Source organism: Haliotis cracherodii, unplaced genomic scaffold (assembly GCF_022045235.1).
Source record: "Haliotis cracherodii isolate W230 unplaced genomic scaffold, xgHalCrac1.p SCAF_5, whole genome shotgun sequence".
Classification (NCBI taxonomy): domain Eukaryota; kingdom Metazoa; phylum Mollusca; class Gastropoda; order Lepetellida; family Haliotidae; genus Haliotis; species Haliotis cracherodii.
The window spans coordinates 1433651-1454954 of record NW_027266308.1 but is presented as its reverse complement, the minus strand read 5'-3'; the positions used below and the strand labels follow the sequence as shown (position 1 = coordinate 1454954).

The following is a 21304-nucleotide window of genomic DNA, read 5'->3' as shown; positions in this document are numbered from 1 at the left end:
CGGATAGATTTTTCCCAAAATATTTTTTGAGGTTTTGCGTCTTCCTTCACTCATCCCCGTTTGCAGAGTGGCGATATCGGTGACTTGGTTGTTGAAATTGTGGTTGAAGCATGTCATCGTATCCCAAATGCGTAGATCGATGCTCATGATGTCAATCACTGGATTGTCTGGTCCAGACTCGATTATTTACAGACCGGGGTCATATAGCTGGAATATTCCTGAGTGCGGCATTAAACAACAAACAAACCAACATCAAAACAACAAACAACATTGGCGAGTTATGCTACTTTATTATGTCATGCTTCATTCTTGACACCATCCAGAAACTATGATGAAACAATGAAGGTAATAGCAGTTTGTAATACTGGTTGTCACAGCACTGAAGTTAGGTTCGTTATCAGTGGACTTCACATCTACTGCTGGAAATCTGGTATATAATGCTCTGTACCCCAGCCCAAGGAACAGCATGAACAAAACATATGTATACTGACAGGTAATATTGATAATACTAGGATAATATTCACAATTATGTTTGGAAATGAACATGTATATGTTTGATGTAGCAGTTGACAAATTGGTGTAAAGATTAACAGGTCAAGCCAATACTGCTTCTTCGTCACGAGGCAAGGAAGTTAACTGACTTTAAAAGTCCAGTTTCCACCCTTGCCGAACTAGGCTGGAATTCCTTGGCTCGATCATAGCGCCACCAGTGGCTATTACGAGTTATGTCCCTTCTAAGCCTCTCCTGTGGACCAATCAGATTCCACCTCTCTTATCACTTGCATTTGCTTCAAACAAAATGGCGGCACCCAGTCAAGATGATCTGATAGATAATCAAGATCTATATTGTTATAAAACGGATATTTCATCGCGAAGTGCATCAAATCACATGAGCACCTTGATTAAAATCATGAAAAGATTTGGTAAATATCTGTTGACAACGAGTTGGCGGTGTACATGCTTTACAAATCCTGCAATCGACCGAAATCTACATGACAGTTTATGAAGCGGATTTCGATTTCGTTGCAAGATTTTGACTGGACTATGCATAGACTTATTATTCCAGCCAAAATGTCCATAATGCCAGCCTAGTTTGGCAAGGGTGGAAGCTGGACTCTAATACTCAGTTAACTCCCTTGCCTCAGGAAGATGGTACTGCTCTTGTTTTGGTGGAAACTTTAATACATGACTGGAAGTGGCATAAAACCTCCAAATGTCATGTTTGTCATCATCAAAACACCTCATGGTTAATATTGTTGCAAACATTTGGTGAGAACTTTTTATAACTAAAGGATGTCATGTTGTAAACATTCATATCTCAATAAGAATCTTACATGTGAATGTTATTTTAAAGCATGATTTCAAGATTTGTATATTTGGTTGGGTAAGTTAAGAAAAGCAAAATCATCCATCAAAATGTGACAATGTGTAAAAATAAACAGGCATGATTTCAAATACTGGTATTGACATTTGACACTTGTATATAATCATTATAAGAATCAATCAGACATAATTTAGTAAATGACTTCCTGGTATTTGATAGAGTTACATCCACCAATATTCCTAATAAACACATATACATTATATATCTTACAATAGTAAATCTATCACAATCTTTTTCAAAACTGCAAACAAGATATACATCTCATGATTGCTCCATCAATCCTGTGCCTTCAACACTGATTACATTTTAACATACACTTCCCTAAAAAACTTCCCATGACATTTAACTACCTGCAGCAAAACAAAACACATACTTTCTCTTCATCAAATCCCCTGCCAAAACAAAAACTAGCCCTGAAAGTCCCCCCTCCCAATATGTCTCCGCCTATGCCACTCTTATGATTGCAGAGCTCTTGTATCGGTGAGCCGCCTGAGGCTGAGCAATCTTCTTCATCTTGGGCGTGTGAGCCTCCATGTCCCGGATGTTGGCCTCCCGCTCCTGCTCCTGGTTGCGATGCAGGATCTGGTTGATGCAGTACTCGGACTCCTGGCCACACTCGGTCAGTCTCAGGTCCATCTGGGTGATGGTGGTGTTCTCCTCCATCCCCTCCTGCAGCTGCTTGCCTCCGTCCTGCAAACATACACACCATTAGCAGGGTGCCAACCATGTCAAACATATCCACCATTAGCAGGGGGCCAACCATGTCAAACATACACACCATTAGTAGGGCGCCAACCATGTCAAACATACACACCATTAGCAGGGCGCCAACCATGTCAAACATACACACCATTAGCAGGGCACCAACCATGTCAAACATACACACCATTAGCAGGGCACCAATCATGTCAAACATACCCACCATTAGCAGGGCGACAACCATGTCAATCATACATACCATTAGCAAGGCACCAACCATGTCAAACATAGCCACCATTATCAGGGTACCAACCATGTCAAACATACACACCATTAGCAGGGTGCCAACCATGTCAAACATACACACCATTAGCAGGGCAACAACCATGTCAAACATGCACACCATTAGCAGGGCGCCAGCCATGTCAAACATGCACACCATTAGCAGGGCGCCAGCCATGTCAAACATGCACACCATTAGCAGGTCACCAACCATGTCAAACATGCACACCATTAGCAGGGCACCAACCATGTCAAACATGCACACCATTAGCAGGTCACCAACCATGTCAAACATGCACACCATTAGCAGGGTGCCAACCACATCAAACATACACACCATTAGCAGGGTGCCAACCATGTCAAACATACCCACCATTAGCAGGGCGACAACCATGTCAAACATACACACCATTAGCAGGGCACCAACCCTTTGAAACATACCCACCATTAGCAGGGTACCAACCATGTCAAACATACACACCATTAGCAGGGCAACAACCATGTCAAACATACCCACCATTAGAAGGGCAACAACCATGTCAAACATACACACCATTAGCAGGGCAACAACCATGTCAAACATGCACACCATTGGCAGGGTGCCAGCCCTGTCAAACATATCCACCATTAGCAGGGCACCAACCATGTCAAACATGCACACCATTAGCAGGCCTCAACCATGTCAAACATGCGCACCATTAGCAGGGCAACAACCATGTCAAACATACACACCATTAGCAGGGCACCAGCCATGTCAAACATGCACACCATTAGCAGGCCTCAACCATGTCAAACATGCACACCATTAGCAGGCCTCAACCATGTCAAACATGCGCACCATTAGCAGGGCAACAACCATGTCAAACATACACACCATTAGCAGGCCTCATCCATGTGAAACATACACACCATTAGCAGGGCAACAACCATGTCAAACATACACACCATTAGCAGGGCGCCAGCCATGTCAAACATGCACACCATAAGCAGGGCAACAACCATGTCAATCATACACACCATTAGCAGGGCGCCAGCCATGTCAAACATGCACACCATTAGCAGGGCACCAACCATGTCAAACATACACACCATTAGCAGGGCAACAACCATGTCAAACATACACACCATTAGAAGGGTGCCAGCCATGTCAAACATACACACCATTAGCAGGGTGCCAACCATGTCAAACATACACACCATTAGCATGCCTCATCCATGTCAAACATACACACCATTAGTAGGGTGCCAACCATGTCAAACATGAACACCATTAGTAGGGTCCCAACCATGGCAAACATACACACCATTAGCAGGGCACCAACCATGTCAAACATACACACCATTAGCAGGGCAACAACCATGTCAAACATACACACCATTAGAAGGGTGCCAGCCATGTCAAACATACACACCATTAGCAGGGTGCCAACCATGTCAAACATACACACCATTAGCAGGCCTCATCCATGTCAAACATACCCACCATTAGTAGGGTGCCAACCATGTCAAACATACACAACATTATTAGGGTGCCAACCATGTCAAACATGAACACCATTAGTAGGGTGCCAACCTTGTCAAACATAAACAACATTATCAGGGCGCCAACCATGTCAAACATACACACAGGGCGCCAACCATGTCAAACATTTACACCATCAGCAGGGTGCCAACCATGTCAAACATACACACAGGGCGCCAACAATGGGAAACATATATACACACCATTAGCAGGGGGCCAACCCTGTCAAACACACACACCATTAGCAAGGTGCGATATCTCCTGTAGGAGCCAGTTTTGGATGATAAATATCACATGGTCAATGTTGGCGACTCACCGGCCCCAGTCTGTTGCAGGACAGGTCTATGGACTTGACGGTGTTGTTCTGCATCACCACCTGGGAGAGGATCGCCGCTGTTGGTTCCGCCATGTCGTTACTGCCGACGTTCACTTCCCGTAAGGTTGTGTTTTTCAGGAGTGACCGACAGATGGCTTGACCTCCATCGTCTCCCAATCTGAAATAGAATCAGCGTTCAGGTCCGGTCATCCAGGAACTGAATAATACACTGTATCATATAAAGGCTTGTGTTTTCAATTCAATAAACCCATTTGATAAACATGGTGATGCCTTCTTTCTCAAAGAAACTAGGGATTAACGTTCCCATTATTCTTAGATTGTAATTTCCATCAGTGTCCGAAATAAATGCCTGCCTGCCGGTCTGTGGCAGGTAACTTTTCTGTTGGGCTGCAAGAAATTTTCTTCCACCTGCCCGACTGTCTGGCAGATAATTTTAAGACTGCTTAATTTTATTATACTTTCTTGTAGAAGCTCAAGTAATTGTTAGCATTATTTGAACTGAATCAAGACGCGATTGTCTCATTTTTTAAAGATTTTTCAATATTTATAATATCTGAATGAGGGCAGGTAACTTTGAAGATTGGTAGGCAACACTTATGGGTCACCTGCTCGACTGTCTTGTTGGGTTTCATAATTATTTCAAACACTGATATCCATTTGTCATGTAACATGTTATGAACAAGACTGACATGGAAGACATTTGGCACTACGTGATAAATCAGGTGGTTCACTCAAAAATTGTATTAACACACATTTCCTGAACAACTTTATTGTAAATTACATCTTAAACATCCATTATTTTAAGAATAACATTATATTATACAAGGATTATTACCCTCGTGTGTATCCTTATAGACAAAATCACATATTACGAATAAATATATGTTATGCTCTCCAAAAGATTTTTCCTAATATATACCATTATATAATATGATATTTACAGTACAGAAACATTTCATGCTGGTTAAGGCTACAAAAAATAAGTCTTGGTTCTCAGGTACCGCCCACATCATCATAAAGTTTGCCGGATGTTTCATTATTATTTCCATTTTAAAAACAAACAAACAAATCCTTAAATATTCCAAGTACAACGGTTTCCAAATACTATTTATTTAGTTACGCAACTGTTTATTTCGTTACATACCAGTTTGAACAACAACAAAAAAACCCAAAAAAAACACTGCCCGCCCGCAATATATTTTCAGAAGCCATTGCCTGAGAACTAATTCTCTTATTTTTTTAAGCCTAAGCTTCCTGGCAAAAACTTTTTCTTGCAGAGTTATCTTTTGATTGTACCAAAAGTTAACATATGTCACCAGGAACTTATAGCATCTTTTCAGTTTAATTTAATCATTAACACCCTAGTTCATTGGTCACTAATAAACATTTTATTTGGAACTTTTTACAATACTCTTTGACGTGTAACTTATGAATGGAGTCATCCAGTTTGTATAGGGAAACTGGTTGCCGGACTTTAATGTTCTATATAGAGACAAAAGCTTTGTACATTTCACAAACTCGTCAACATCCCTTTGTCTATTTATAATCAGATAATCTGAGACATCAAACTAAATTTGCAATTCCCTAAGCTCAAACTGTCCCTCCCTTTCCCAACTCTTTGTCCATCACAGAAGATATTAGTGGAAAAGTTTTCAAACTGAAATAAAGGACACTTCATTATCATTATTCAAAAATAAGACAATCAAAGTTCCTGTAAAGGTGCCACTATTCTTCTTGCAGGGTTTCAAAAAACATTCCATTCTCAATTAATTTCTGAAAAAGTGATGTAAGCTTTATATTTGATACAATTTTGTTTGGCAATGAATACATTTCAGAAAGTTTAAATGAAGTGTATTTTGGCACAATCCATACAAATATGATTGCAAGCCACAGATTCCATGGCCGATTTTAATTAACTACGTTTTCTCCAAATTTAATGATACATTTTTTAAATACATTTTCTATTATATATGTGATGATTCACTCAAACAAAGTGGATTCATCATGTCTATATCATTATTCCTACAGTGAAGAAAACAGAATCTTGGATCAACCAGAATCTGATTCTCAAGCCGCCTACCGGGGAGAATGTCTGCTCCAATCGTCTAAAGCGCCCCGATCTGCTGCGCAGAGTTGCGTCCCTTGGGCACGCCAGAGACCTTTGATTGTGGGTTCAAATCCCGGTTCGCCTGATTATGTTACTAGGTTTGTCAGCACCATACCCATGCTCGTCGGTTTCACCGAAGTGGTAAACGTCTTAGGCCTGCATCACTTCGGGCTTTACTCCCACATAAGTTGACATGCCACGATATAACTGGAAAACTGTTAAAAGTGGCATTAAACCCAACTCACTCACTCACTCAAACCGCCTACCTGTTGAGCCTGAGGTTGAGGAACTGCAACGTTGTGTTTTTAGTGAGAGCATGAGCGATGGCCTGGGCCCCTGCTGCCTTGATCTGGTTGTCACACAAGTTGAGACGAACTAGCTGACTGTGATTATTGAGGAACTTGCCAACAGCCCGCGCTCCTCGGTCACCGATCAAATTATGCGACAAATCCAACTCGATGAGGCTTGGGTGATCAAGAATATGACTGATCAAAACTCGCACTTTGTCTTCATCCACTTTACTCCTGTGCAGTTTGAAAACCTTGAGCGTTTTGCACTTAGCAACACATTCTGCAAGCTGCAGACAGTCCCTGGCTGTGAACTGAAACAGATTCCATTCAAAATTCATGCCACAGTCTTTGACACCGTAGGTCAGATGAAGCTCCTCCAGGTTGGGCAAAGCTTTGAGGACGGGAGTGAAATTGAAATGATCACATTCTGGTTCTTCCCCTGTATCACTGCCAGCATCCGAAGATTCGTCAAAATCAGGACCCTTTGGCGCCTCTCTGACAGGTGGGAGTAACTGATTAACGTCAATCTTCTTAATATAGTTGGCAGATAGAGCCAGAGTTTCGGTCAACTTGGTTGGGTCTGTGGTTTCAGGAACAAAGTGTTCAATAATTTCTTGCAGATGTTTCTCAAAGTACATGCGTTTCCAGCTTTCACCATAAGCAGAGACGTCACAGATTTCCCAGCGTGCTTTGCAGCATCTCTTCCAGTAGTCTTCATCCTGGACAAGATTAGCTGTTACTTTTAGTGGGAGGCTTGGTGATATCTTCTCCAGGACCTTGTTCTGGTGTTTTGGTAAGAGGTCAGTCAGAATTTCAGAATTGTCTGATGGAAAGAAAATTCAATTTCATTAGCAACACAAAAACGCAAGAAAAAATTAACTTGTTGCATTAGTAACGTTGTAAATATTGATACTGATAATGCAATTCTCCATACGTGACCCACCGGGACAAAAGGGGCCTTATGAGTGCTAGGATACAATTGTGATGTGATGTCATAACGACGTTTGACGTCAGCTTCCTTCAGTGAAGATCGCGATGTGTGTGGACTGTACAATATATTTGATTTTTCGCTGGTTAGTTTGTGATGTAATAAAAACATTATTCAAAAACCTCCTCAGCATACATATCTACTTTTAATTCATCAGACATTATGTCTAAAAACTGTAATTATTGCATAAACAGTTATAAGTCGGAAAATGAGTCCAAATGTTTGATGCCATATATCTCTGTAATAAATATGAATTGAAGTTTGTGAATTGTATTTTTATGTGCCGAAGATACCGTAGTTTTAAAATATAATGAAAAGTCAAAATGTGACTTTTCACCCATTGGATCCCTTATCTCCTGGTGGGTCACACATAGAGAGTCTCACCCTCGGATCTTTTGATATCAAATATATCAACGAGCGTTGATATATTTGATATCAAAAGACAAGAGGGTGAGATTTCATTTATCATCCAACATCATTCTTCCAACTTTTTAAGTTTGTTGACAGTAATAATCAGTGTCTTAAGTGTAAAAAGTACTGTCAACAGCTTCAGTAGCAGAGTCATTAGTGATGTCATTTGATTGTGACGTCATGGTAACCAATGACGTCACAATGGTCTGCAAAGCATTGTGATGCAATTTCATTATAGCATACTACACTGTAGATATCGCTCAATCTCACCCCAAGGATATCTCCTGTGGGAGCCAGTTTGGGATGATAAATCATGATATTCATGACTGTCTTTAAATTTGATTTTCCTTCAAATTAACACAAGGAATATTTCAACTGATAATGTTATAATTACATCCTAAATGTGAATTGTTTAGAAGTAAATAAGTGAGTTGCTTTAACAATTATTATATATCACGGCAACTAACATGGGAGGAAAACCCAAAGTGAGGTAGGTATCAGATACTGACAATCGTGGAACCCACAAACACTGGAATGGTCCTGACAAACCATGAATATTGGATTTGAACCCTCTATCATAGGATCCCTGCATGCCAAAGGGATGCAACTCTGTACAACTTATTATAACTCCTAGTAGTAAGTCTAATTTTGATTGTTAGATTTAATAGATAAATACAATCTGAATATTCTGCAACTACAGAACGTTTTAATCATATCATTCTAACAACACTTCATAATGTTTCACTTTCCCTATTCTAGCTAGGAAAACCTGATGATGCTTGTCACAAAGAAGGCCCATACAAATGTCTCGAGGTATGACATAGACACCTGAGTGTAGCATTTTCTCTCTCATAGTCTGTGATTACGGTATGCTTTCAATAATTACTCAATGCTCATGATGTAAATCACTGGATTGTCTGGTCCAGACTCGACTATTCACAGACCGCTGTATTCGATGTAATAAGCGCCCAGGGCGCTCTCAAAATTAGAAATAGGGGGCTCTTATTACAATATTATTTTGGTGAAAAAAAACAGAGTTGAAAGATAAATTTTGTGTTTATGCTGACAGCCTGAAATGTTTATGTACGACAGATATATTTTTCCAGAATTTAATTGCCCATGATTAAGGGTGCATATAACACACGAGTGCGTATTATACGCGTAAAAATATGTATTGTGTACAGTGATAAATCAGAAGGGGTGCCAATTGGGATTGTTCACTAGCCAATATATTAGCAAATATCACCGTGGGCGGGGCGCTAATTACATCGAATACGGTAGCTGGAATATTGCTGAGTGCGGCGCTAAACAACAAGTAAAACTAACAAAAACTCACTTTCAAAATTTTCAACAATGTGCTTCACAGAAAGCTCTGTAAGAAGTGGCACTGTTGCAAGTGACCATTCTGGATCCTCCGCAATGATTCTCCTCATGTTCCGCCAGTCTGCTGCTGGGTTATCTTTGGCTGATCCTGTGGGGGTTTGAACAAATTCTCTCCCCCTCTTACTTCCCTGACTCTTTACACTCTTGTGGGAACCTGCTGACCCCGCTCTAGAGGTTGGCTTCGAACCCCCCTGGCTCTTGGGACCACTCTTCGTACTCTTCGCATCCTCATCAGCAGGAGAACCCTGTTTATCTCCCCCCTCACTCTGCTGAGTTTGTTCTGTCAGTGGTGGTTCAGCCATCCTGTAAAGTGTTGTTTGTTGTCATTAATATAATTGTAAACAAGCATGAAATACTCATATCCCCCACCAATATGACATTGTGTGCAAGGCATTAGCCCTCCGGAAACAAGCACTACCACCATTTTCAGTCTAAGTCTAAGTCAAAGTCGTTGCTATGGAAACTTGAAAAATTATTTTTATTTTAAAATCTCCAATTATCAATAGGCACCAGTTTAACACTAGCCCTATCTATGTGCCAAGTTTGGTTAAAGATATCTCTCAGTTTAGTTGCTCCGGAAACAAAATGTGACAGACAGACAGGACGGACGGACTGCACCCATTCCTGTATCCCCCTTCCACTCTGTGGAGGTAGATAAAAAGATAAAGATTTGCAAAGGAAAGTGACATTTTTCATTACCATAGTTACAAGAAAATCCAACAAGCTGTTTCAACTTTCCTAGAAAATGTTTCAAAAGGACATAATTAATATATGAGTAGCTTTTCATCCCTCTCTGACTCAGTACCAAAGGCCAGCCTTATAATTCCATTTTACCAAAGTACCAAAGACGAAGAAACTCTGTTCCGTTCTTTCTACATACTTAATGAAATACACCAGGCACATCGTCCTAACAAACATTCATACAATTATACAATACCAGACTGGTTCAAATCTGAATGAAAATTAACAATTAAGGTATTGTGGCCTCATAGCCTTCCAAAAGATAGATACGGAGGTTGTGTACTTTGGACTTATCTGCTTATTATCCAACATCATAATGAGACAGGGTTCTTGTCATCAAAGGTTCAGAGTACTAACTCAGTGGAAAACAGGTAGGCTAGTAGCAATCAACAACGAGAAAATTGTGGGGTAAAACATGACATATAATATTTCCATTGCCAAAACTAATGAAACAAATTATGATGGGATGGTACGCCATTATGAAACTTCTGTTTTTGAGTATTTTCGTTTTTGTGTGATTTTCGATGTTTATTTGTTTTGTTTGTTTGTTGTTTAACGCCGCACTCAGCAATATTCCAGCTATATGATGGCGGTCTGTAAAATAATAGAGTCTGGACCAGACAATCCAGTGATTGACATCATGAGCATCGATCGACGCAATTGGGATCGATGACATGTATCAACCAAGTCAGCGAGCCTTACCACCCGATCCCATTAGTCGCCTTTTACGACAAGCATGGTCGCCTTTTACGGCAAGTATGGGTTGCTGAAGACCAATTCTAACCCGGAATCTTCACAGGTTTTTCGATGTTTATGAACTGCTTTCAGTTTCAAGGTTTTATCATGTAAATGTAAATGGGGTCACTTTTTCTGGTTATTTTGAGGGAACACATGCATTATACCAGATACCTGTTTGTTTTATGCTACCAATAAAGTCACACACCACAGCATCACTATTTGAAAAATAAGGCGAGGAAGCTCAAAATAGGCATTAAATTATGACTGGTTGCATTTGTATGGTTTAATATGATTAGACTTTGAAATTCAAAATTAAAGCGATGTAAAATTGTTGAAAAGTGGACATCAAACTCTCTGTTATTTAAGTGAGACAACAAAAATGGTGTTTGAAAAACTTAGAGACTGTTACTATGGAATGCGCATGTGCACATCCTGTATCAAAATGGTGAAAGGTGTATGAGATATACTGCATTCTTGACATTTTGAGTATTATCCCCCTATATATTTGCTTCTTTTTGGTGTTTTTTTTAAAAATATGTAGATCTATATTATGAATATAACCATACTGAAAACCCAACTTGATATTTCGTACACAAAACTTTCCCTCCAAAGACGGAATTAACTTGAAGGTAAAAAAATTGATGGATCAACAAAAAACAAATGGATCCATCATGTTATGCCAAAACGGGAATGTTTGTTAATAAACTGATAAAAAAGATTAGACTATAATGAAACCTGACGTGTTAGCCTATATTCCTCGATACAGTCGTTTAGCCTGGATCAGCTAAACAAAATCTATATGCTCTTGAAAGCTATCACATGAATCATTTCAACAATAGTACCTTAAGTCTGAATCGAAGTGCCTTCTTTCGTCTCTGTTCAGAAATCAAACAAAAAATCCGTAGACATAACGAGCAGGAACCGACGTTGTGATGGGGAAAGCTTCCTTGCCAACTTGTTGAAAGAGTTGCTATGGATGCAGGAAGTAGGAAGTGAGGCAGACGCATGCGTGACACAACGCTTCCGGGGAATTTAAGTATGGCGGCGCCCATGTGAAAACATGGACCAGATTTTAGTCTGTCAAATAGCATGGTTTCGTTCTTATTTAATACATAATTTCGGATACCCACCAGAAGAATAAACAACAGTTATAATTGAGATTACATCTGTTGTACACGTATACTGTGACAGTTGGCAGATAAAATAAGCCATGTTAAAACGACCTAAGCCAGGTGAAAGTGAAGATGATCTGCTAAAGTTTCAGCAGGAATTTCTTGCTCGTGATGAATCAGATCCATCAGCCAGCGTAAAGAGGGCAGACAAGAGAAAACCAAGCGGCGATGAGAAGATAGATGTCGTCAAACTTGATGGTGCTTATACAAAAATAAATAACTGGTTTTATCTTTCAGGCCTGCAACTCCAGCTTTCATTTATTTATCGTCGTTAAAAGAGACAGAAATTTCAGTCTAGTTTTACAATTATTAGGAATCTAATAAGATTAAACATATTTAAGATGTTTGTTAATCAATGTACATACCTGTCTGGTAGGGCAGGGACGAGTCCAAATTTACTACCCGGGTACCCGCTGTAAGTCTCAAAAGATAGGTACAAACTGTCCGATTGGGAAAAGTTTGCCCTCGCAAAATGTATTTAGAAACACATATAAAACGATCATGCATACACTGAAGTTTACTGCATGAAGTTTTATCTTTACTCAAATGTATACAAGTCAGAAGGAATGGGAACATTGGTGACTTGTAGTGTAAACATGGAGTTTTAGATAATTTTTGTCATTAAACACTATATCACTTGACTTACCACGGGTCGGGTAGTCCTGTGGGTACCTGGGTCCTACTCAGTACCCACCCAACCCAAGTTACCTGTCCAAGTCCTACTGTCTGGTCAAGGTTCTTGTCATTCATCAGGAGTAGTGCACTTCACTAGGATTTCAGATTTTAATTAGTGCAGGGTGGAAGATCGAACTCACGTTGACAGCTTGAAGCTAAGTAGGCTGATGAGTTAATCTAATGAGACAATGCCCTACCACAGGACCAGGGGTGCTATCACAAAAAATTAGTGCTTGTTTACCAAGTCATCAGTAGTAGCCATTTTCTCTGTGAAGCTTGATACTGGATTAATTCATTAAAAGAGATAACTAACACATACCCTGCCTCACAACTTACCTCAGGATTGTAAAGGGGTGTTCGATTGGTAAGTGGCGCCTAGTCCCATGGATCGTGAAGGGATGTTTGATTGGAAGGAATACCTAACCCTAATGATTAAAAAGGGTTGGTTGGTTGGTTTGTTGTTTAACGCCGCACTCAGCAATATTCCAGCTATATGACGGCAGTCTATAAATAATCAAGTCTGGACCAGACAATCCAGTGATTAATATCATGAGCATCGATCCACGCAAATGGGATCGATGACATGCATCAACCAAGTCAGCAAGCCTGACCACCCGATCCTGTTAGTCGCCTTTTATGACAAGCATAGTCGCCTTTTACGGTAAGCATGGGTTGCTTAAGATCTATTCTACCCCGGATCTTCACGGGTCGATTGAAAAGGGGTGGGAAAGGGGATCCAAAGGCTAAGGAGAGAGTTTGGGGTAACTTTCCCTCAGGTTCAAAAAGGCCAGCACAATCTGTGAAGCGAGAGCCACAGTTGGCAGCTTAAGCTATGCCCGGCAAACTGCATCTTTACCTCATTCATGTCATACGTGGATGCTGCCAACTTTGCATGTCTACCACTTGTTCAAGGTGGGTGAGAGCCAGTTGAACATTTCATGACATTAGCTGCCAATATGGACAACCCTTTAGGAATGTTCAGCTGCATTTCAATAGACAATGATTCACAGTTGTCTTTGGGGAAAAATAATATGTATTGTAAATAGTGATTCAAATGCAAGTTCTAAACGAGGGCTGTTCAAATACCAAAATTTCCTACTTGCCCAGCCTGATTTTCTACTTGCCCTTCTGATTCAGAGAAACAAAGAAAACTTTCATTTTAACAACAAAACTATATGATTTATCAACTGCAGCAACAGCTGATGGAAGACGTGCAGAATAGAAAAATGACTATAGTTCATCTGAAGTTGACCCAAACATGATGCATCTTCTAAGTTTCAAAAACAATACCGCCGGTTTTCATACTTTCCTGAGAAAAACTAAATTCAGTTTTCCCTCTTGCCTGGCACTGTATTTTCACATGTCAGGCAAGTCGAGCTTTGAACACCCGTCTAAACACTCTTTTCGGGGCGGTCGGGTAGCCTGGTGGTTAAAGCATTCGCTCGTCACTCCGAAGACCCGGGTTCGATTCCTGACATGGGTACAATGTGTGAAGCCAATCTCTGGTGTCACCCGGTGTGATATTGCTGGAATATTGCTAAAAGCGGCGTAAAACCATAATCACTCACTAAATACTCTTTTCATTCCTTGAAATAAAACAGGCATTGCACTTATTCAACAATTTCTTCCACTTTGATTCACCAACCTTGTCAAGCATAATGTTTGTTTTGACAACTCCTTTTCTCGCAAACAAGTACTTGGCATTCAACAGCTCTAAATTCTTAATAGCTTCCAGTTTCAGGGTTAATGTTGTGACATCAGTGAATAGACAGACGTTTGAAAACACTGTTAGGATAACACAATCATACATATTTTGGTCCATGAATGATATAATCATGATAAGAGTATAATAATATGTATTATATGTGTGATGAAAATATTTGTTGAATTATTCGTAGTTTGACTTGAGGTAAAGTTTAGTTTCAGTTTCATCAGTTTCATCATTTTTGTCATGTATAATGATATTCTGTTCCCTATGTTTTAGAACTACCTCAAACTTTGCCACCTGGACCAGCACCGGTCAAAAAATCCAAGTTCAGAAGAGCCCGGGAAGAAGAACTTGCCAAAGAAGCTGCTGACAGGGCTAAAACAGACGATGCTGAAGAAAGACTTGAAAGTAAAGACTGTCTTCCTGTCTTCCTGTTTAATGCAAAAAATAAAGATATAAGGAGAGCTCCAGATAAGCTTTTGATGTTGTGGGTATTTTACCCATGCATTTTAAAATCATTGGGTATCAGTAATTCTATCTGGGTATTCAAATTTCTGTTACCCACTAGTTTTTACACATGTGGGTATTTAAGTTAAATATTTAAACACTATTCATCTAGTCCCTGCAAACTGGTGTCGTGTGGGTTCGAGAGCTTTACAGGACTCAAAAATACCAGGATACTCCACAAGAAAGTGTGATGGCAAATGATCATGATGTAACTGTCATCGTGGAGTTTGGCAAGGTTGACCGAATGCCCATTTATAATTTCAAAATAAGTTGCTGATTTGCTAATCGAATACTCGGGGTTACTTCACAATATTTTGATGATAAGCACAAGTTTTATTTTTGTAGTGTATCTGTAATGTTCGTTGTGTATTTGATACGCTTGGATTTTATTTTACTGCGTCTTTCTGCATTTCTGATGCGTATTTCACGCAGATACGCAGCTTATCTGGAGCTCTGTATAAGGATATGATAAATAAAGGAATAAGAGTAATGGAACTGTGCATGCAGGATTTTACCATATTTTTTTAAACTTGTGATAGAGAGGAAGGAATTCTTTAACTTCAACATGTTTTGTGTCCTAATGAGAGGGTCCAGCCTATGACACAATGGCAGGTCAACTGTAAATTCTTAAATCATGTAAATATGACTGCTAAAACGTAAGCAGTGATAATCATAATATATTAATTGTATTTACAGATAGGATCTTTTCAAACAGTTAAAAGTAAATAAATACAATGTTGAATGTTTAACCTTATCACCAAGCCATGCATTTTTGTTTATTAACATGTTGAGCAAACATTTGTGTGTCGTGTATTCTCTGTGCATGATTTGAATCATAACTGTGTGAGATTTGATTATCAAACATTTATGTTCAGACACAGCCCATTCATATACATGTATGAGTGTAATGGACATTATCAGAGAGATGTCATCCTTGTTCATGATGCAAACTGTATCGGGATAACAATTTCACTTGTTGTCACTCTTGGCCTTTTGTTTACAGAAGATGACCGACATATGGCTCAAGTTTTGACACAGATTATAGTAAGTTTACTTAAATTGTATTTTTCTGATGGCCATCATTAACAAAATAATTAAGATGTTGAGCAGCGATTTATTCATGTTTGAGCCGTGGTAAGGTTGTGAGGTAACCCTGGTTAGAGTTTATGAAAAGTTCACATGTACTGAATCTTCCCAAGGCAAGGGAGTTAACTGACTATAGAAGTCCAGTTTCAACCCTTGCCGAACTAGGCTTGAAATTCCAGGCTCAATCGTAGCGCCACCAGTGTACAAGTTATGTCCCTTCTATGACCTTCCTGTTGACCAATCAGTTTCCACCTCTCATATCACTTGCATTTCCTTCAAAGAGAATGGCAGCGGCCAGTCAAGGCGATCTGATCGATAATCTAGATCTATATTGTAATAAAACGGGGCTTACCTCGCAAAGTGCAGCAAATCACTTGAGCACCTTGATTAAAAACTTGAATATATTTGCAAAATATCTGTCGATGCCCAGTTGTAGTATACATGCTTTGCAAATGCTGCAGTCGACTGAAATCTGCACATCGAGGTCCGTGCCCGTGTCTTGTTCATTACGCAATTTTTGGACTTGGCATAGACTCGTTTGGATTTTGTCATGGTGATGGATAAAAGTTAACGATTTCAGGGATTTACCCAGAATTCTAAACTAAGTGCTCTTGGCAAGCAATTTGGGTCAAAGACTTTGCTTTATTAAAAAAATATGATTTGTTTAGAGTTGTTATTTTGCCTGAATTCTTAGGAATTTTAGCAATGTATTCAGTGCAAAAACAAACCTAAGCTTTAAAGCCGCACCCTCTTTACTGGTCGTGTTATCTGTGAAATACAGGCCTCCTCTTTAAAGCCATGAGATTTGTTATAACTATATTCATTTGAATTGGGAAATTTCTTTATTCATGTTTGTCGGTTCTGTTCTGTTCTATAGGAAAGGGACACTCGAAATGCAGCTGTGTTTTTACCCAGACAGACAAGCCAGGCGTTTCCGTCAGCTCTCCACCGAGGCAACACACCGCAGGTGGACAATCTCGCATCACATTGCTTGTGCTATCGTTGCTATACAATAGGGGAATGGTTAGCCAGTGGTGTCTCCTCTCTTGTGCACCACACTGCATCACTAACTGCGGCCGACCCATGAAGATCCAGGGTAGAATAGGTCTTTAGCAACCCATGCTTGCCGTAAAAGGCGACTATGCTTTTCGTAAGAGGCAACTGACGGGATCGGGTGGTCAGACTCGCTGACTTGGTTGATGCATGTTATCGATCCCAATTGCATGGATCAGTGCTCATGATATCAATCACTGGATTGTCTGACTCGATTATTTACAGACCGCCGTCATATAGCTGGAATATTGTTGAGCGAGGCGTAAAACAACCAACCAACCAACTGCGGCCAGGATCCGCTGAATATGGGTGTGATTTCCCGATGTGGCATAACTATTGTCCTTGGTCTGTCGGCCCCATACCCATGCGACCGCCTCCGTGGTCTAGTGGTAGAGCGTCACCCAGAGAGTGGAAGGTCCGGGGTTTGATCTCCAGCCGCGTCATACCAAAAGACGTTAAAAGATGGTACTTGTTGTTACCCTGTCTGCTTCTCAGGATAAGGGGCTAAAACAAGGACTGGTCGGCTCAGAGTCAGTATACTGTGTCTGAGTGGGGTATTCTCATGATATCAGTCACTGGATTGTCTGGTCCAGACTTGATCATTTACAGCCAGCCATCAGCTGGAATATTGCTGAGTGTAAACAGCAAACAAACAAACAAGCACCTGCATCACTTTAGGCTGATGTCAATATGTGCCTGAAACTGTTCAATGCAGCTGTTTAATTTCACTTTTGGCAATATATGTATTAACATGATTACCGTATTCGACGTAATAAGCGCCCCGCTCTAATAAGAGCCCACGGCGATATTTGATAATATATTGGCTAGTGAACAATACCAATTAACACCCCTTCCGATTGATCAATGTACACAAGACCTATTTATTCATGTATAATACGTGTGTATTATGCATCCTTTATTATGGGAAATTAAATTCTGGAAAAATATATCTGTCGTATATAAACATTTCAGGTTGTCAGCATAAACCACAAAATTTACGATCTTTGAACTCTATTGTTTTTCACCTAAATAATATTCTTATAAGAGCCCCCCTATTTCTAATTTTGAGAGCATCCTGGGCGCTTATTATGTTGAATATGGTAATTGTTTTAAACATGAGGCAGCCCTATGTGATATTTACATACTGCTGGATTTTGTTTTGATTTTACTTTTTGATAAATGTATTTGGCATTGGTTATGTTTTTTTTTGTGACAATTCTCATTTCAGATTTTGAAAGAAATTTGTGATGCTAATATATATATTTACATGATAAGCATGTCAGTGTTGGAAATGTAGGGCATTACAGTGCCCGATATATGCACAATCTCATTAAAGTCAGACCTCAGTTCTCGCTACCGCTAAACAAAGATCTGAGGACATCCCATAAGGGGTCACATCAGAACGATCTTTCATCCGACCAATCAGAGCATCGCTTAACAGATTATGAAAGTGACAGTCGGAATGTGATTTCTTATCATGCAACCTCGAAAACGAAAACTCCGAACGATAGTTACGGGTTTAACGACTGAATCCATACAATCTAAACCATCTATTATCCATTCCAGAATGTTCTTTTGTTCAGGTTTCAAATTTGTAATCGAGAATTTGTCAAAATATGTTTCGGAGCGAAGTCGCCAATTTGCAATTAGTGCCATAAAGTACGAGAAAGCTGCCTTCTGATTGGTCATTCCATTGGTCGGTCAAAGTTTGCGCAAGGGCTAACCTGATCTGTAGTGGTATGTCCTCAGGTCTTTGTTTAGCGGTAGCTAGGACTAAGATCTGATTTTAATGAGATTGACCATATCTCTAGTTCAGTCCAAGATTTTGTTCTATTCATAAATTTACTGACTCACATCTATGTATGCTTCAGTCCGCTGCCTCAGTTGCAGCGTCGTCAGGTAAGAAGAAGAGCTTGTTTGCACAGCACCTAGCTACGTCGGGGGTGAAGGACTTTGGTGTGGTGCTTCAGCAGGAGCTTCAGAAGACGGGGGAGCTGCCACACAACCCCAACACCGACGTGGAGGAAAGGGGAGGTAACTACGTATTCCAACTATATTTGTTACTTTTTGGCACAATATTAGATGGTGAGCAATCTCATTAAAATCATATCGTAGTTCTCCCTCCCGCTAAACTAAGATCTGAGGAAATCCCATTAGGGGTCACGTCAGAAAGACCTTTCATCCGACCAGTCAGAGCGTCACTTACACAGATCATGAAAGTGACAGCCGGAATGTGATTTCTTATCATGCATCCTTGAAAACTTTTTACATAGGGTATTCCGAACGATAGTTAAGGGTTAAACGACTGAATCCCTACAATCTAGACCATCTATTAGCGATTCCAGAATGTTCTTTTGTTCAGGTTTCAAATTTTTAATCGAGAATTTGTCAAAATATGTTTCGAAGCGTAGTCGACCATTTGAAATTAGTGCCTTAAAACACGAGTAAGCTGCCTTCTGATTGGCTAATGTCGACTTCTTGTCAGTCAATTCATTGGTCAATCAAAGTTCGCACAAGGTTGTTCTAACGTGACCTGTAATGGGATGCCCTCAGATCTTTGTTTAGCAGTGGCGAGAACTACGATCTGATATTAATGAGATTGGATGGTGAGTGAGTGAATGTTTTTGAATACTGCAGTCAGCAATATTCCAGATGTATCATGGCACCCTTCGAACAATCAAGTCTAGTCCAGGCAACCGGTAATGTTATAATGTACCCACTACTCCATCCAGATTCTCTTCATCTGGGCCTCTTCCAATCAGGCATGGCTTGGCGTAGTGAACAGATTATTAACACCCAGGACTGACCAGGAAACTTGGTATCAATGTCCAGATTGTTTCACAGTTACTTAATTCTAGAAGCATTGCAGTGAGTGATTTAGAATTTAACGTCAAATCAGCATTATTCAGCCGTATAGTGCTGATATAAGCAGAATAAGCGAGATTTGGCAGGAATGTACACACTACAGGCTTTTATGTATCAAGCTGGAGAGGACAAAATCTGTAATATAGAAATGTTTTAATGTCTATGTATCGTGTCACATATATAATGTATTTATATGCTAAATTTTGATGATCACAACAAAGTCTTTTTTTGTCTTAATGTAGCCATCATTTCAACATACAGTTTCCCACCAACGGTTCCAGATAATTCTGTTTCATGCACTAAGAGGCTGACTTAGACATGTCTTTGATTGCTCCTACATCTCAGGCAGGAAAGTTCCTCCCACATTCAGCAGACATGCTGTGATATAACGGATATATCCTGTGATAGAACTGTGATATATCCTGTGATAGAACTGTGATATATCCTGTGATAGAACTGTGATATATCCTGGGATAGAACTGTGATAGGACTGTAATATATCCTGTGATAGAACTGTGATATATCCTGTGATAGAACTGTGATATATCCTGTAATAGAACTGTGAAATATCCTGGGATAGAACTGTAATATATCCTGTGATAGAACTGTGATATATCTTGGTATAGAACTGTGATATAACCTGTAATAGAACTGGGATATATCCTGCAATAGAACTGGGATATATCCTGTGATAGAACTGTGATATATCCCGTGATAGAACAGTGATATATCCTGGCATAGAACTGTGATATAACCTGTGATAGAACTGTGATAGAACTGTGATAAATCCCATGATAGAACTGTGATATATCCTGTGATTGAGCTGTGATATATCCTGTGATTGAACTGTGATATATCCCATGATAGAACTGTGATATATCCTGTGATTGAGCTGTGATATATCCTGTGATTGAACTGTGATATATCCTGCGATAGAACTGTGATATATCTTGGGATAGAACTGTGATATATCCTGTGATAGAACTGTATATATCTTGGGATAGAACTGTGATATATCCCGTGATAGAACCCTGATATATCCTGCGATAGAACTGTGATATATCCTGTGATAGAAGTGTGACATATCATGTGATAGAACTGTGATATATCCTGGCATAGAACTGTGATATATTCTGTGATACAACTGAAGTACGTCTACAGTGTTGTAAACTCCATCTTGCAGACGGTGGGTCAACATCCAGGATCGTGCAGGGCTCTGGTCTGAGTGCTACCCTAGGAACAAGTGAAGCAAGAAAGATCCACGAGGAGAACTTAGATAAAATCTCTACAATGACACAGGAGGAGATTGATGAGGAGAGGAAGAAGCTGATGGAGATGATGGGTTAGTTACCTCCC

The 21304-nt window shown here is 39.9% G+C and overlaps 2 protein-coding genes across 2 annotated transcripts in view; one reads left to right on the top strand and one right to left on the bottom strand.

Annotated features, from left to right (window-relative positions):
• Window positions 1-277: 277 nt before the first annotated feature.
• On the bottom strand, window positions 278-11843 carry LOC139442586 (dynein regulatory complex subunit 5-like). Its single transcript, XM_071223425.1, has 5 exons — window positions 11725-11843; window positions 9357-9706; window positions 6598-7444; window positions 4204-4381; window positions 278-2074 (listed from the first exon to the last, which is right to left on the bottom strand). Exons 2-5 carry the CDS (start codon window positions 9703-9705, stop codon window positions 1829-1831), a joined length of 1620 nt encoding a protein of 539 aa, XP_071079526.1. The 5' UTR covers window position 9706; window positions 11725-11843; the 3' UTR covers window positions 278-1828.
• A 98-nt stretch (window positions 11844-11941) lies between these two features.
• LOC139442228 (RNA polymerase II-associated protein 1-like) overlaps window positions 11942-21304 on the top strand; it is a 49139-nt gene continuing 39776 nt past the window's right edge. The window contains 6 exon segments of the mRNA XM_071223009.1: window positions 11942-12252; window positions 14714-14845; window positions 15948-15988; window positions 16908-16997; window positions 18955-19117; window positions 21132-21290. Of these exon segments, the coding sequence (XP_071079110.1) occupies window positions 12093-12252; window positions 14714-14845; window positions 15948-15988; window positions 16908-16997; window positions 18955-19117; window positions 21132-21290 (745 nt within the window). The 5' untranslated portion in view covers window positions 11942-12092.